The sequence below is a fragment of the Ambystoma mexicanum genome, chromosome 4p, assembly GCF_040938575.1.
Source record: "Ambystoma mexicanum isolate Mex_15411 chromosome 4p, UKY_AmexF1_1, whole genome shotgun sequence".
NCBI lineage: Eukaryota > Metazoa > Chordata > Amphibia > Caudata > Ambystomatidae > Ambystoma > Ambystoma mexicanum.
In genome coordinates, this window is record NC_090927.1 from 297442371 (window position 1) to 297456530 (window position 14160).

At 44.5% G+C, this 14160-nt stretch overlaps 1 protein-coding gene across 2 annotated transcripts in view; it reads right to left on the reverse strand.

Moving 5' to 3' along the window:
- Window positions 1-816: 816 nt before the first annotated feature.
- The window catches only part of EVA1A (eva-1 homolog A, regulator of programmed cell death), a 1077479-nt gene continuing 1064135 nt past the window's right edge, over window positions 817-14160 (reverse strand). For both annotated transcript variants that reach the window (XM_069605847.1, XM_069605845.1), the window contains exon 8: window positions 817-2201. In XM_069605847.1, coding sequence (XP_069461948.1) covers window positions 1831-2201 — 371 coding nt within the window. In that variant the 3' untranslated portion in view covers window positions 817-1830. The remainder of the gene's footprint in view (window positions 2202-14160) is intronic.

Below are 14160 nucleotides of genomic sequence, written 5' to 3' on the forward strand. Positions count from 1 at the left end.
CAGTGGAGTAAGGTAATATTCAATTAACCAACATAACATTTTATTTTCTCTTCACGCTGCTTCTTCCAAATTGCCAATTCTATCTCTTCGCCCTCAGAACTCTCGAAAAGCCTGACAGTGGTTTAAAGCACTACACGAACAACCAACAGAACATACGATGGACTGAATCTAGGGTTATCAGAGGACTATATAGCACCATGCTAACAATCCTGGCCTTACCCTTTCACAATGAAGTGTACTCATGTGATTACATTCGATGTAAACAAACCAAGACTACAGATCCCACAATGCATTTGATTGAAAGATGAAACCCCAGTTCTATACAAATGGTGCCCACAGTGTTATGGATTCATATGGTAACCGTACTTAAAAAGCAAAACCGAGAGGTTTATTAGATTGACAACAAAATACTGTTCTGTATGAGCAGGTGTTGCGCCCATGCTTGTTGCAGTAACCTACTATCCTAGCAACATCAAATATCTCTCAAAGTTCTTAAACCCTAGCTCGTAGGTGCTTATGATTAATTCAGTTTAGTTTCAAATCATGTGAAATATTAAACATTTGTATACTTTTGAGGTGAGCCAACTATATAGGACTGGAAGCATCTTCCTTCAATGAACAAAACAAATGAAACACAGTGCAGTGGCTCCAAACCGCCTCTAGAACAGAAATACTTTACCTGTTTTTCCAAGTTTTTTGGAGCAGTAATAATCTGTGTGTTAGTTGGCGTGAGGATACAAGTCATATGCAAAACATACGTTTATTACTTGTGAGCATCATTTTTGGTCTCAATCAATATCCATTTTACTCGCTGAATTACACAAACTTTTTTAATAAAATATATAAAACATTGTGCATTACTATCCATGGGGTAACCACATTTGAACAAACAAACAAAAACAGAAAAAAGAATAAGGCACACTACTGTGCAGCGTCTTCAAAAAATATATATATATATTTTCATATCTTTAGAAAAAAACAACCTCTTTGAGGTTATCATTTTACAGATCTCTGACACATCTCCTATAACACCGTCTTTTCACTGTCCAAAAACGTACACGAACACAATAGGATTTCATCCCTGAGGTGTCAGTAAATAAATGCTGCCATTGAAGTAAGAGTAACAGTGTTAAATAATAAAATAGAATTGATCCCGTCTCAGGGCCCAGGTGATATCACGATGGAAGAATCTCCAGTTCCCATAAAGTCAGATCGCGCCGCTTGATCACCCGGCTCCTGATGCCCGGCACACTCCGTCATCTTCCTCTTTTTTTGTCATATCAGTGTTGCCTTTCTTCTAGCAGTAACATTATCCCACAGATGTCTGTTTAAAGCCTCTTCAAAGTCTTTAGCTTTCTCCCTGCTCCAAACCATTCCTCACGCAGATCCACAGTTCAATTCTTCATTCTCCAAGAAAATCACTTGGCGGCCATTTTAGGTAAACACCATTGGTGCCTACGGTATATATCAGGTTTTGAAGACAGTTTTGTCGGTATATTTTCATCTCTGCACCACAACTTGAGAAAGAGTACTCAAAGGGATACTTTGCTCCCTTACGCTCTTATGCCATGGATTCAAATCGGTGGTAAAACAGTCAGGCATCATTTCCTTGGCTCTTCCATCAACACTGCTAGATGAACGGAAAGGTAAGTATACCTTGCGTGTAACAATGCTCCTTGAGTAACCTTCACTGAGAGAACAGTTAGAAGAGTGAAGAAAGCAAGTTATTCCCTCTACCAACCAGCAATATTGCTCTGTAGCCACCGAAAGGTCCTTGGCCTTCCTACCTGGCAGTAGGTGATTGGATGGGCTGCACATCACACCGCAGCACTAGTAATAGCGATTGAGGCTTCTAGTCCCAGGGATATCTGGCTGGCCATTCATCCAGATCTCTCGGATGATGCGCTCCCTCTCCTCCAGCCTCTGAGCCCTCTCCAGCTCCTCAGCCGACGTGAACACGTTCATGTTTAAAGTCCTCTCAAAGCGCCGATGCCGCCTGGCCGACATGTCCGAAGTGGTGTCCGAGTTGTCGTCGCTGTCGCTGCTGTCACTGTTGGTCTCTTGTTTCCTTGGGCTCTTCTTCACATTGGAACGCTTGCAGTCGGTGTAGCATGATATCCGCAGCACCAGAGCCACCAATGTCAAAATAAGCCCAAAGCACACACCGGATACAAAGTACAGAGCAGCTCGTTCTGGATTTTCTGGAGGAAATAGAAAAAAGGTAGCCATTATCTTCAAAATCATGTTCTACATTTACTCTGCAAACAGTGTTTACAAATATAAAACAAAATATTTGCTATTATGTCAAACTTCCGTCAGAAGGTTTGGGTGGAGTGACAAACTAGGAGTCTAAAGGCTGAGTGGTTATCTAATGTCACCCAAAACTCAAGATGACATCTTTGGACCATAAACTATAATCAACACAGACTCTTCATAGATCAGCAATATCTACTGCCTCACTTTCAATCTCACTACCTAAGGGGAACCAAATTCCTCATATTTCAAAGGTGTCAGGACGAAATGTGCAAAAACAGCAAGAATGTAATTAATTCATAATAATATAACCAATCACAAACATTATAGTTAGTTATTGATACATAAACAACAAGCCACATAAAATATGAGACATCATAGAAACATTACAACCATCTGCCAGTGCTATACATTAAAAACTGAACACAGGATGCTTATAACCATAGTGGTGTAGGTGCAATCACCAGATGGAACACACCCACACCATGTGTACACAGCTAATCCAAAGGCTAGTGCGCAAAAAGTTGCAGGATGTTAAAATACATATATTTGATATGACATATATATATATAACAGGGCATCATTGAATCGACACTACAGCATGATTTATGGTGCTTCCACTAGTTTAAAACAAAATCCTATTGTCTTCCTCTGGGCCAATCCACTCCACACTACAAGTAAACATGGTGTAGTGTTGACTCAATGATGCCCTGTTATATATGTGACGGTGTGAGCGCAAGGGAGATACAAGGTCAATGTAGTAGGAAGATTTTACAGAGATCAGAGCAGTAGTGAGGGCAAGGAGTGAGTCATTATATGAGGTTAAGAGAACAAGGGAGAGAAGAGAGCGTGGAGCAAGCTTTGAACCCATGGTGTAAAAGGAGTTGCATAGTATAACTCTGCTGTTTGATGGATGGCTAGACCATATTTGTGGGCCAGGGCAGGAGGGGTTGAAAGAGAAGGCAGAATAGTGATAGTCAAAGGGGGTAGACAGTGGAGTATAGAATTCCGTAAATACGAGTTGGATAGTGTAGGTGGGGTACATAGTGCTTGCAAGGAGGTTCTGCCTTGGTCAAGATAGGAGAACACGGAATCAGGTTTGAATTTTCTTCTGAGGATAGATAGATGAGTGAGGAGGAGCGAGAGTGAAGGGGAACAGAGATGGTGAAGTAGATGAGTGAGTTGTCTAAGGCCAAGGCATTGTCAGAGGGAGCATGGGGGTCAAGAGAGGAGGCTTGGAACATAAGGACTACTGAGTTGTTATAGGTGTGGGTAGGAAGGTTATGTAAGTTGAGCAGAGAGTTGTCAGAGAGTGGGGTCCACCTTTGGTCAAGTTGGTCAGGTTGAGGTCACCCAATATAACGACAGTGACATTAGCTGGGAGAGATTCAAGTAGTACGCATAGGCGTAGCAAGGATTGTCTAAGAAGTGGGGCTTGAAGCTAATGTAGTTGGGCCCACCGCACAGACATTGACCTCTGTAAATACCCACACAGCGCTGCTGAGTGGGCATTAAAAGGTTCTGGGTGGGCCTTGCCCGCTCAGGCCCTACTCTGTCTACGCCTCTGGGTCTGTGAAGAAATGGTTGAGAGTAGGTAGTAGATGAGGGCATATGTAGCAAGACTTTGCTCAGAGATGCGTTCAAAGGGGAGATAGAAATATGAGCCAACGATATGAAAACATTTCAAAAGGCACTAAACTAGAGCCTTTTGGCAACCTGTGACATCTAGATATATTCTGCCCCGTCCTTCAGTTGTCTATGATATCATGGATAAAGTTGTCCATTTATACATGGTCGTCATTGTTCTGACTATCCCAGTATTTTTTTTTCTCCATGGTCTGTCCATGAATCAGGGCAACTACATCCATGTTCTCTATCCATGTACTGTCCATGTAACAGGTGAATACCCAAAGAGGCAATCCAAATGGTCCATTGTCGCATGTGGTCAGCCTTGGTACGTTCATAGTGATTTGAGCACGGTTGGGGTCCCTGATCCATGGACATGCATCTTTGATTTTGCCCATCTCCTTATTTTGCTGATAAGTATGGAGTCTTAAGGGGTGTTGATGTTTGGAAGGAACGTTTGTATTTCAAGCAACAAAAAATACCTGTTACTCTTCTTCAGCAACACCACAAAGGAACCCCACCTCTGAAACTCCACCGGTGTAAAATTCAAATGCCTATATGACCAACTCCAATGATTCCTTCTCCCTTCACCCTCTAAACATTTAGTTAATCTAAATCATGTTAAAAGCACAACGGGTGCGATATACGAACAGGCTGCAGATATCGTATGCAATGGGCAGAGCAGAGACCTCTACTACCAGGATCGAGACTTGCATATGTCCTGTTCCCCATGGCGGAGCATACTCGCAATGCTTTGCTAAATTGTTACTCGATTCAACAGAAATAAGTATATGTATAAAATTGTTAACAGTGAACATATAAATCGTTATTTCAGTTTAGCTCTGTTGAAATATTTTTACTATACAATTCAATAATAATCCTTCAGCTATTGTTAGGTTCCTTCAATCGTGTGCACCCGCGCTGCACAGCCATATCTTTTTAATGTAAAACCTGATCTCCTGATCTCTAATGAAAGGTCTGTCTTCTATGTTTTTGCATGAAGTCTGCTTTCCCAGTGGCAGTTTGCCTGGATGGACTAGTTTACTGTTGTGGACAGGCAAATGTCATTGAGGGGGTGGTTTTTCTACTAGCAATACTTCCCAGATCTGTGGTCTTGTGGGGGTGATTATTACTACCCATGATCATCCATGGTTATACATCGTTTTAATTTCAAACCATACATTGTTGACAATCCACTGATAAAATGAACAAGGAGTAAACAAACATGCCAGGCAATTCAAATATTCATGGCAATTCATTGTTATACAGACCATGATTCTACTTGGTGCCATGCAGCCATGGTTAGCCATAGCCTGTCCGTGGTTGTCTGTAGTGGTCCTTGGTGATGCAATAGCAGTAGGATCATGGACAACAAGACACCACGGTTGCCCCTGGTCTGTCCCTCAGCCCTTTACTATATATGGTTGTCAATGGCAAACCATAGTCAAAATCATAAATGAAACATGGTTGTCAATAGCAAAAAAATGGATGAACATGGCTCACCAATTAACTTAAAAATTGGTCGTTCAGCCTTTTTTGTTACACATAATTAATCGAGTCCAGAGGAAACTGCATCAGTGGTGAATAAAAATGTACTAGAACCCCACCTATACCCTCCCCCTTCTATCTCTCCCTTAGACCCGCCTATACCCTCCCCTTCTATCTCTGCCTTAGACCCGCCTATACCATCCCCTTCTATCTCTGCCTTAGACCCGCCTATACCCTCCCCTTCTATCTCTGCCTTAGACCCACCTATACCCTCCCCTTCTATCTCTGCCTATACCCTTCTCTTCTATCTCTGCCTTAGACCTGCCGATACCCTCCCCTTCCATCTCTGCCTTAAACCCACCTATACCCTCCCCTTCTATCTCTCCCTTAGATCCGCCCATACCCTCCCCTTCTATCTCTGCCTTAGACCCACCTATACCCTCCCCTTCTATCTCTGCCTATACCCTCCTCTTCTATCTCTGCCTTAGACCCGCCGATACCCTCCCCTTCTATCTCTGCCTTAGACCCACCTATACCCTCCCCTTCTATCTCTCCCTTAGACCCACTTATACCCTCCCCTTCTATATCTCCCTTAGTTGAGGTTTACCAAACTTGACCTATACATCTGAAAACAGGCCAAACGATTATTTTGGAACGACAGGTCTACATCCATCAGGTAGGGTCTACAGAAAGGCCCACAAACAAGAATTCGGGTGCAACCTTTCATGTTTAAAGCATTGTTCTGCTTTATAAAGTATCCCACCGTGCAGGGTGCGTAAAGCCCATTTGTCTGCATCCTTTGACTCTCCACGTTTTGGCCCACAACTCCCACCCGCACTTGATTACACGGTCAATGAGGAGGGACCGTGGGCATCTTCCACATGATCCGCAGGACCTGGAGAGCTGCAAGTTGCAGACTCCTTCATTAATCGCTGGCCTCTGACGTGGTACGAGATGACATGCTGGCAGGGTCATTTCAGCCCTTTGTCCTTCCAAGGTCAATACATTGGGGAACCATCAACTTGGGTTAAAATAGCAATTATTATCAAATTGCTTAGAAGTGTAAGGGATCCAGCATGGGGTGCTAGATAGAGCCCGGATATGTTCATTATTATAAAGATAGCTATTTCACAAAGAGCAGAATGCCACACCCACAAAGCCTTCATAATGTACAGTAATCACATCACTAACTGGAATTCCATTTCTGTAACCAGTGTCAGGCCTAAACAAAAATCTTTTTCTTTACATTTTGCCATGTTCTTTATTGGTTTAACCCAATACATCAACGGAAAGGAGTCATACACAATTACACACTATGTGTCTTCTATTTTGTTTATGTATTCATATGTTATGTTATGTTAGTTTATGTTAAGTTAAATGTACTTGTATAGCGCACCGTCACCAACGGAATTGGTCCCCAGGTGCTCTGGCGGATCTGTATACGAGAAGGTGGGATGGGTTAGTAAGATGAAGAGGGAGTAGGATAGTGAGAGGAGTGGTATACTGTTGGCAGCTTCAACTCGGTATACACCGGGTGCTGAGCCTTGGTGCGAGTATTGGATCGGTGTCAGTCCACGGGTGCTGTTGGTGCAGCTTATTTGTTGTGTGGTGAAGTGCGTGCAGCTTGTTGTGCGAGAGATGGTTGTGTGAGTTTTTTGAGTGAGATAAGTATGCAGAGAGTTTGAGCTTATATTGGTTAATGGGTTATATGACATTTAACATGCTAACATTCGCAGTTATGTCTAAGTGTAGCACTTGCTGACCTACGTAATTCCGTCTAAGTGTGGCTCTCGCCAACCTTCACAATCCCATCTAGATGCGGTACAGGCTAACGTTCACAGTTCTATCTAAGTGCGGAACACGCTAGCATTCTCAGATCCTTTAAGTGTTGCGCTTGGTAATCTTCATAATTCCATCTAAGTATAGCACATACTAACATCGACAATTCCATCTAAGTGTGTCAATGGCTAGCCTTCATACTTCCTTCTAAGTGTAGCGCCTGCTAACATTTACAATATTATCCAAGTGTGGCACTTGTTAACGTTTGCCGTTCTGTTTAGATGTGGCGCAAGCTAATGTTCACAATTCTAAGTGTGGCAGATGCTAACATTCAACAATCCTATCTGTATAGCACTACATGTCATCTTATGGAGGGGTGGAACCAAAGGAGGCCCAGGAAATAATGTTCAAAGTGGCCCATATTACACATTTTCAGCAAGCCCAACCCTTTTCCTGCGAGAAAATGTGGAAATAAAAGAAAAAAGGAAAACAAAATCACTGGTTCCCAGGGAACATCCCAAGGAGAGTTCCTTTTCCCAGGGAAAGGAGAAAGAGACTTCTTGGCCTGAGCCCAACATGGTTTTTCATGGTACACCCATGCCATACAGCTAATACACACCATGCCCTGACAGTAATGAGTCACTGCTCACCAAACGGACAATATATTATTATGACGCACAATGGTTGTGGCTGTATAATTGTGTAATCTCTGCAACCACCATATCCTAACTAGACATGGATTATATTTAGATATTATTCTGCCACCAGGTTACTGTTGTGAATAATGATATTTTGAACCAGCAGTGCATCCAGTTAAAACGCCAAATCTGTCAGATGGAACTTTTTGTTCCAGCAGCTGTGTTCAGGAATGCCCATGTGAGCTTTGGCCCTGCCCTGCTGCCACCACTGGGCAGCTGTAGCAGATGTCAGGAGACGGTCACAGCAAGGCACATGTGAGCATCATGATTTTTGGCATCAATCATTATGAAAGTGAGATCTGATTAGCAGATCTCACTTTCAGAAACAGAATTATCTACATCATTATACTATGAAAAATATCCCAAAACATCAGGCTATCCCGCTCTCACCAGATGGCTTTCTGTGAAAGACACCCCTCCCCCCAGTCACTTTCGGTATTCCCCACTGAATAGCCTCATAAAAGCTAGTTCTTGGGTAAATGCCTGAATGATGGTTTCATGTTCCAGAGTTTTCTAAATCGCAGGAGGTTGGATTCCACTCTCAAAGTGCTGTTCAAAGCATTCCTGAGAATGGCCCTAAAACCTAGAGGAAGCTGTTTGTGCTTTTGCTCTGTGAATGCCCATTGTTTGTCAGGATGTTAGCGGCAGGCTGCTGTTCTGGAAGGCATATAGTCGGAAGCTAGTTTCTGTATTTATCTAGGTCTGTGTTGCAGTAAGCAATAAGCCTTCTTCATGGGGAAAATAGTCTGTTTTTCTTATATTATCTCATGGTCAATAATCCTCTATGTGTTGGTGATATTTAGTTATTATCATGCCACCAAACCCCCTTGAAGACATTGTGTACATTTCGATAGAGAGGAAATATATATTGGGTAACTTATTTCTACTCGTATAATGCCATTGAGGGGTTCAGGTCACATATTGGTACAACACCTGTGCCAAAATTACATTAGAAGAACCTCATGCTGGCCTTATTGGACCAGACTACAAATCTGGCCCATTATGTAATAACTACATGAAAGAAATTGAGTTGCCATTGGTTGATTTCTAATAGTCACACGATTCACAGGTATGGTGACATTTTCACGAATAACAACATTTGAAAATACTGCTGGTGGTTCATTGACTATAGCAGCAGCATGCTTCTCAAGTTTTTTCAAAGAAAGGCAAGTTATTTTATGATACTGAATACCTTAATTGGGCAAACCAAGTTTTCAGTTTAGGCTATTAGGTGTCGCTTGCAACACCAACAAGCCACAACTATTGCTTCAGAGTTCAGCTAGGGTGGAATCTCATGAGGGGGTGGGGGGCTGGGGGAGCATAGTGTGTGTGGTTGGGTTATTTGCCAACTCATCAACTGCCTTTGGCCATGCTAATCCCTATGACCATTCCCACCCAATTCCTACCCCCTCCCCACGCAAAACATCTACTCATGGGAAATCTTTGAACTTACTTTAAACAAACCTTACTATCAAACTGTGTACTCTAAGTGCCTGACAGTGTTTTTTCAAAGCAATCTTCTGAGAGTTAATGACTTCATTGGAGTTGTAAACCCACTACTCTTAACCAGGTCTGCCTTCAGCCACTCGATTTACAAGCACTCCATGTGTTCTTCACTGAAGTCCTGTTAAAAACAAGCATTGGCAAAGACAACAGTTTTGGTTTATGTATAAGGATTAGGCATTTTCCCGGCACTGCTATTACATGCCAAGGTACTGCACCATTTTGCACATGCTACCATAAATGGCCAGGTAATAGCACTAGTATAGTGCCCGACAAGCGCCTTTCCCACGCCTACACAAAAGCCTAAAACTGTTGGCATTGCCAGTGCTTGTTTATTAGACACTTTTGTAAATCGGCTGGGGATTCACATAACACATTGCCTCTGTTAATAAGTCTGCATACAGTTGGGCAGAAAAAAACAGGCCTGGTCATAGAAATTCGTAAAACGCAATGTAATGTTTGCCCACTATCCCTTTACAGAGAAAAAGCTTTTCCTAGCAAACAACTAAGAGTTTCCCCATATCTAAAATCAGAAGGCCCGTGCCTAGCCAGCAGCGCATTTTAATAGCATCCATTTGCTTATCTTTAAGCAAACATCCTGGCTCTCCTCCCAGCCCACCTGACTTTCCCACAGTGCCTTGCTAATAAATGAAGCCAAGCCATTAACCCCGGCTCCTACCCCCTGGCCCCCTCTGCTGCTCCCTCGCTGGTGGGATTTCAAGCACTGACGCCTTCACGGCACCACAAGTGTCCACGGCCTCTTGTAAACAAATCCACTTCCGGTATTATTTCGGAGGCGTTTCCAGTTGACGGGCTCTGAGGTGACTGAGCGTCCAGAGAACGGAGGCAGCCATGTTTTGCAAACCTGGTCCTAATTAGCTTCTGGATTCGAAGACGCACAGTTCTCGTTCCCTCCCCAGTAAATACTCAGGGCTTATCTTTCTTTCTCTCAAAACGTTTATTATATATGTCTCATAAACTGCAGCCATATGTCAAATGATACCTGTGGGTCTCCAGCACTTCAATAACAGCCTGGAGAGAATCCAGAGAGCGGGTCATCGCCCCAAATTCCCAGACAACCCCTTCACATTGGAAGTGAAACTGCAGCTATTCAGTACAGCTGCCGACACGCCCCAAGCACAGTTCTCAAATGATCCCATGTCAGGTGTGATTAACCCTTCAAGTCCGGGGTTCATTCTTAGCATTCAAGTAGGCGCGGTTATGTATTTCCCCTTATAAATGACATAAAAAAACAAATGCAAAGAAATAAATCCTGAACATTAAATAAAACCCTATATTGCATAAAGTATTTCAGCAGACGTTTACAGTAATCCAACGCATGATACTCGGTGGATTGATCTTGGAAGGATGGGGGGGGGCTGATTGGCTCAATGGGATTTGGACCTGCGACCCCTCGTGGTTAAACATGCGTCACTGTAGGGATTGCATTAGGCCACTGAACCACAAGAGCAGCTTTTTAGGTGTGTTGCCGTGGGTGAGCTCCCTCTTCCTTTTATCCGCCCCATATGACTGAAAGTAAAAACCCACATAAATAAATAAATAGGATTGCAGCAGGTCAAGCAAAAGCCTCTGCCTGCTAAAGAAAGTAAGAAGGGGCCGCCTTGTAATGTAGGTTTGGTTATTATAATTTGCCAAAGTGTAAACAATACAACAAAACTATAGGTTCGTGAGGGCAAACTAAAGACCTCATGGCGCCATGACCAAGATCTCTGGGACGGGGCTATTCGTGCAGTGGCCTAGTCCATACCCGAGTTCATGTTCCACAGCCCTGGTGTTGCTAACAATCTTATTCTGCCCCCTATTTACTTCCCAACCCATGTGATGTTATGTTAAAGGTGCTTGTACCGCGCACTGTTGCCCCCTGCGTGGTCTCTGGGCACTCTGGCGGATCTGCAAGGCAAAGGGGCAGAGGGTGGCAGGGTTTGCTAGTCACACTGAGCAGGAAAAGAGCAAGAGAGCTTTGATGTGCTGTTGGCAGCTTCAGTTAGGAGATACCTGTCACTAAGCGTTGGTGCGTTTTGGCAAGTCTCGCCACTCTGTGGTACCATGCTCCATTGTGGTGCACACCACAACCCATGTTATTGCATCTTCACTACACTTCTGTATCAGTCCACGCTGCATTTGAGGCTTGCCACTTCCCATGGCCCCTTCCGCTTGTCGAGCCTCCTCTCGTGTCACTCTACATGTGTGCATCCGGTTCCCTGTACATGGTGCTTAGTCGCTTCCTTTGTGGCATCCATTGCTTGCGATCACTTTTATTTCATTCTGCCTTTGTGTCATGCCGGTGCCATGTCACCTACAATCACTGCGATTCACTCTCCCTTTTGGAGCATGTCTCTCGCTTATCACCCTACCTTATTGGGATTCACCCTTTTACCCTTCACGTGTGACTTGCCACACCCATACCACGCCCCCATGTATTGTCTATTCACTCTCCTACCTCTCCATCTGTGGTATTCTGATTCCCACCTCATGTCCTATTTAATGGGATTCCCATTGTCGCATGATGCGTCCCTCATCACCCTCCATTTACTGGCATTCACTCTCCCTTAGTGGTATGCCACTTGCCATAAAACTCTCCATTTGCACTAAGACTCCCTTTCCTGCCACCCTGTCCGTGGCATGCTGCTCCTACGTCACACCCCGTTTACTAGGATTCGCTCATTTCACGTTCCCTTTGTGGAATGCCGCTTCCCTCATCACCCTCCATTTACTGGCATTCACTCTCCCCTAGTGGTATGTCACTTGCCATAAACCTCTCCATTTGCACTAAGACTCACTTTCCTGCCACCCTGTCTGTGGCATGCTGCTCCTGCATCACACCCTGTTTACTAGGATTCGCTCATTTCACGTTCCCTTTGTGGAATGCCGCTTCCCTCATCACCCTCCATTTACTGGCAGTCACTCTCCCCTAGTGGTATGTCACTTGCCATAAACCTCTCCATTTGCACTAAGACTCACTTTCCTGCCACCCTGTCCGTGGCATGCTGCTCCTACGTCACACCCTGTTTACTAGGATTCCCTCATTTCACGTTCCCTTTGTGGAATGCCGCTTCCCTCATCACCCTCCATTTACTGGCATTCACTCTCCCCTAATGGTATGTCACTTGCCATAAACCTCTCCATTTGCACTAAGACTCCCTTTCCTGCCACCCTGTCCGTGGCATGCTGCTCCTACGTCACACCCCGTTTACTAGGATTCGCTCATTTCACGTTCCCTTTGTGGAATGCCGCTTCCCTCATCACCCTCCATTTACTGGCATTCACTCTCCCCTAGTGGTATGTCACTTGCCATAAACCTCTCCATTTGCACTAAGACTCACTTTCCTGCCACCCTGTCTGTGGCATGCTGCTCCTGCGTCACACCCTGTTTACTAGGATTCGCTCATTTCACGTTCCCTTTGTGGAATGCCGCTTCCCTCATCACCCTCCATTTACTGGCAGTCACTCTCCCCTAGTGGTATGTCACTTGCCATAAACCTCTCCATTTGCACTAAGACTCACTTTCCTGCCACCCTGTCCGTGGCATGCTGCTCCTACGTCACACCCTGTTTACTAGGATTCCCTCATTTCACGTTCCCTTTGTGGAATGCCGCTTCCCTCATCACCCTCCATTTACTGGCATTCACTCTCCCCTAGTGGTATGTCACTTGCCATAAACCTCTCCATTTGCACTAAGACTCACTTTCCTGCCACCCTGTCCGTGGCATGCTGCTCCTACGTCACACCCTGTTTACTAGGATTCCCTCATTTCACGTTCCCTTTGTGGAATGCCGCTTCCCTCATCACCCTCCATTTACACTGAGATTCATTTGCCGCTCCCCCTCTCTTTGTGGCATGATGCCCCTATATCACCCTCATTTCACTATGCCTTTGGGGCATACTCCATGTGCACTAAGATCCCCTCTCCTGTCACTCTTCTCTGCACCAGCGCAGGCAGGAACATAAAGGGATGGCTCGGTCACATGTAGTGTTTTGAAATATCCAACAGGGTGCGGCTGATGGATCAATGGGTTTAGTCATTCCATGGTACCTCCTGATGTACTCTACATGACTTATTAGTCAGATAATGCCTTTTACTTTTGCAGTCCATTTTACCACTTCACGGATGTCTCTGCTCAGGATAGCCATGTATTATTTGGGTAGCATCAGGTAATATCTCAAATTCTCATTCACGGAAACCTTGCAATTGTACCAGTTCAACAAGCAAATCAAGTCAAAAGCCGTGCCTGGGAGTTTACTAGCGCCAAGAGTGAGCATGTCCACTGTCTCCAGCTTCAGCTATTTAGGTCCAATTCCTGCTCCCAGGGACGCAAAAACCTTTTTTGATAGTCTCAAATTCCCGTTTATCAGCATTGAGGAGTCTACAGACAGATGGGGTCAGGTGATCAAACAGAATGTTGGTCTCCCTGCTCCTGGCTGCAAGCCCCGATCTCCGGAGGGCATTTGGGATCGGAGAGGCATTAGGTTAGAAAGAGTGGCGAGTTGTGGGGTGGAAGACAGGTGGCCATATTGCAGGTAAAGAATGAAGTGTGCAGAGAGAAAGAAAAGGGACTAAAGCCAATGAAAGGCTGAAGGAAATGACAGTGGGAAGGTCATGCTTCCCACCTAGTAGTAGTCACTGTGGGACTGGAGAAAGGTCAGTGCTAGAAGATCTGCGCTTAATGCCTTTGAGGCTGTGTGGCGGGACCAGGTACTGCAATGCCACCGCAGTGTGAGTGCCTCCAGAGGCACTTGTATCTAGTTCAGTACTGTGGTGCACAGTGAAGGGCCTTGTCCGTTCCTCTCACAT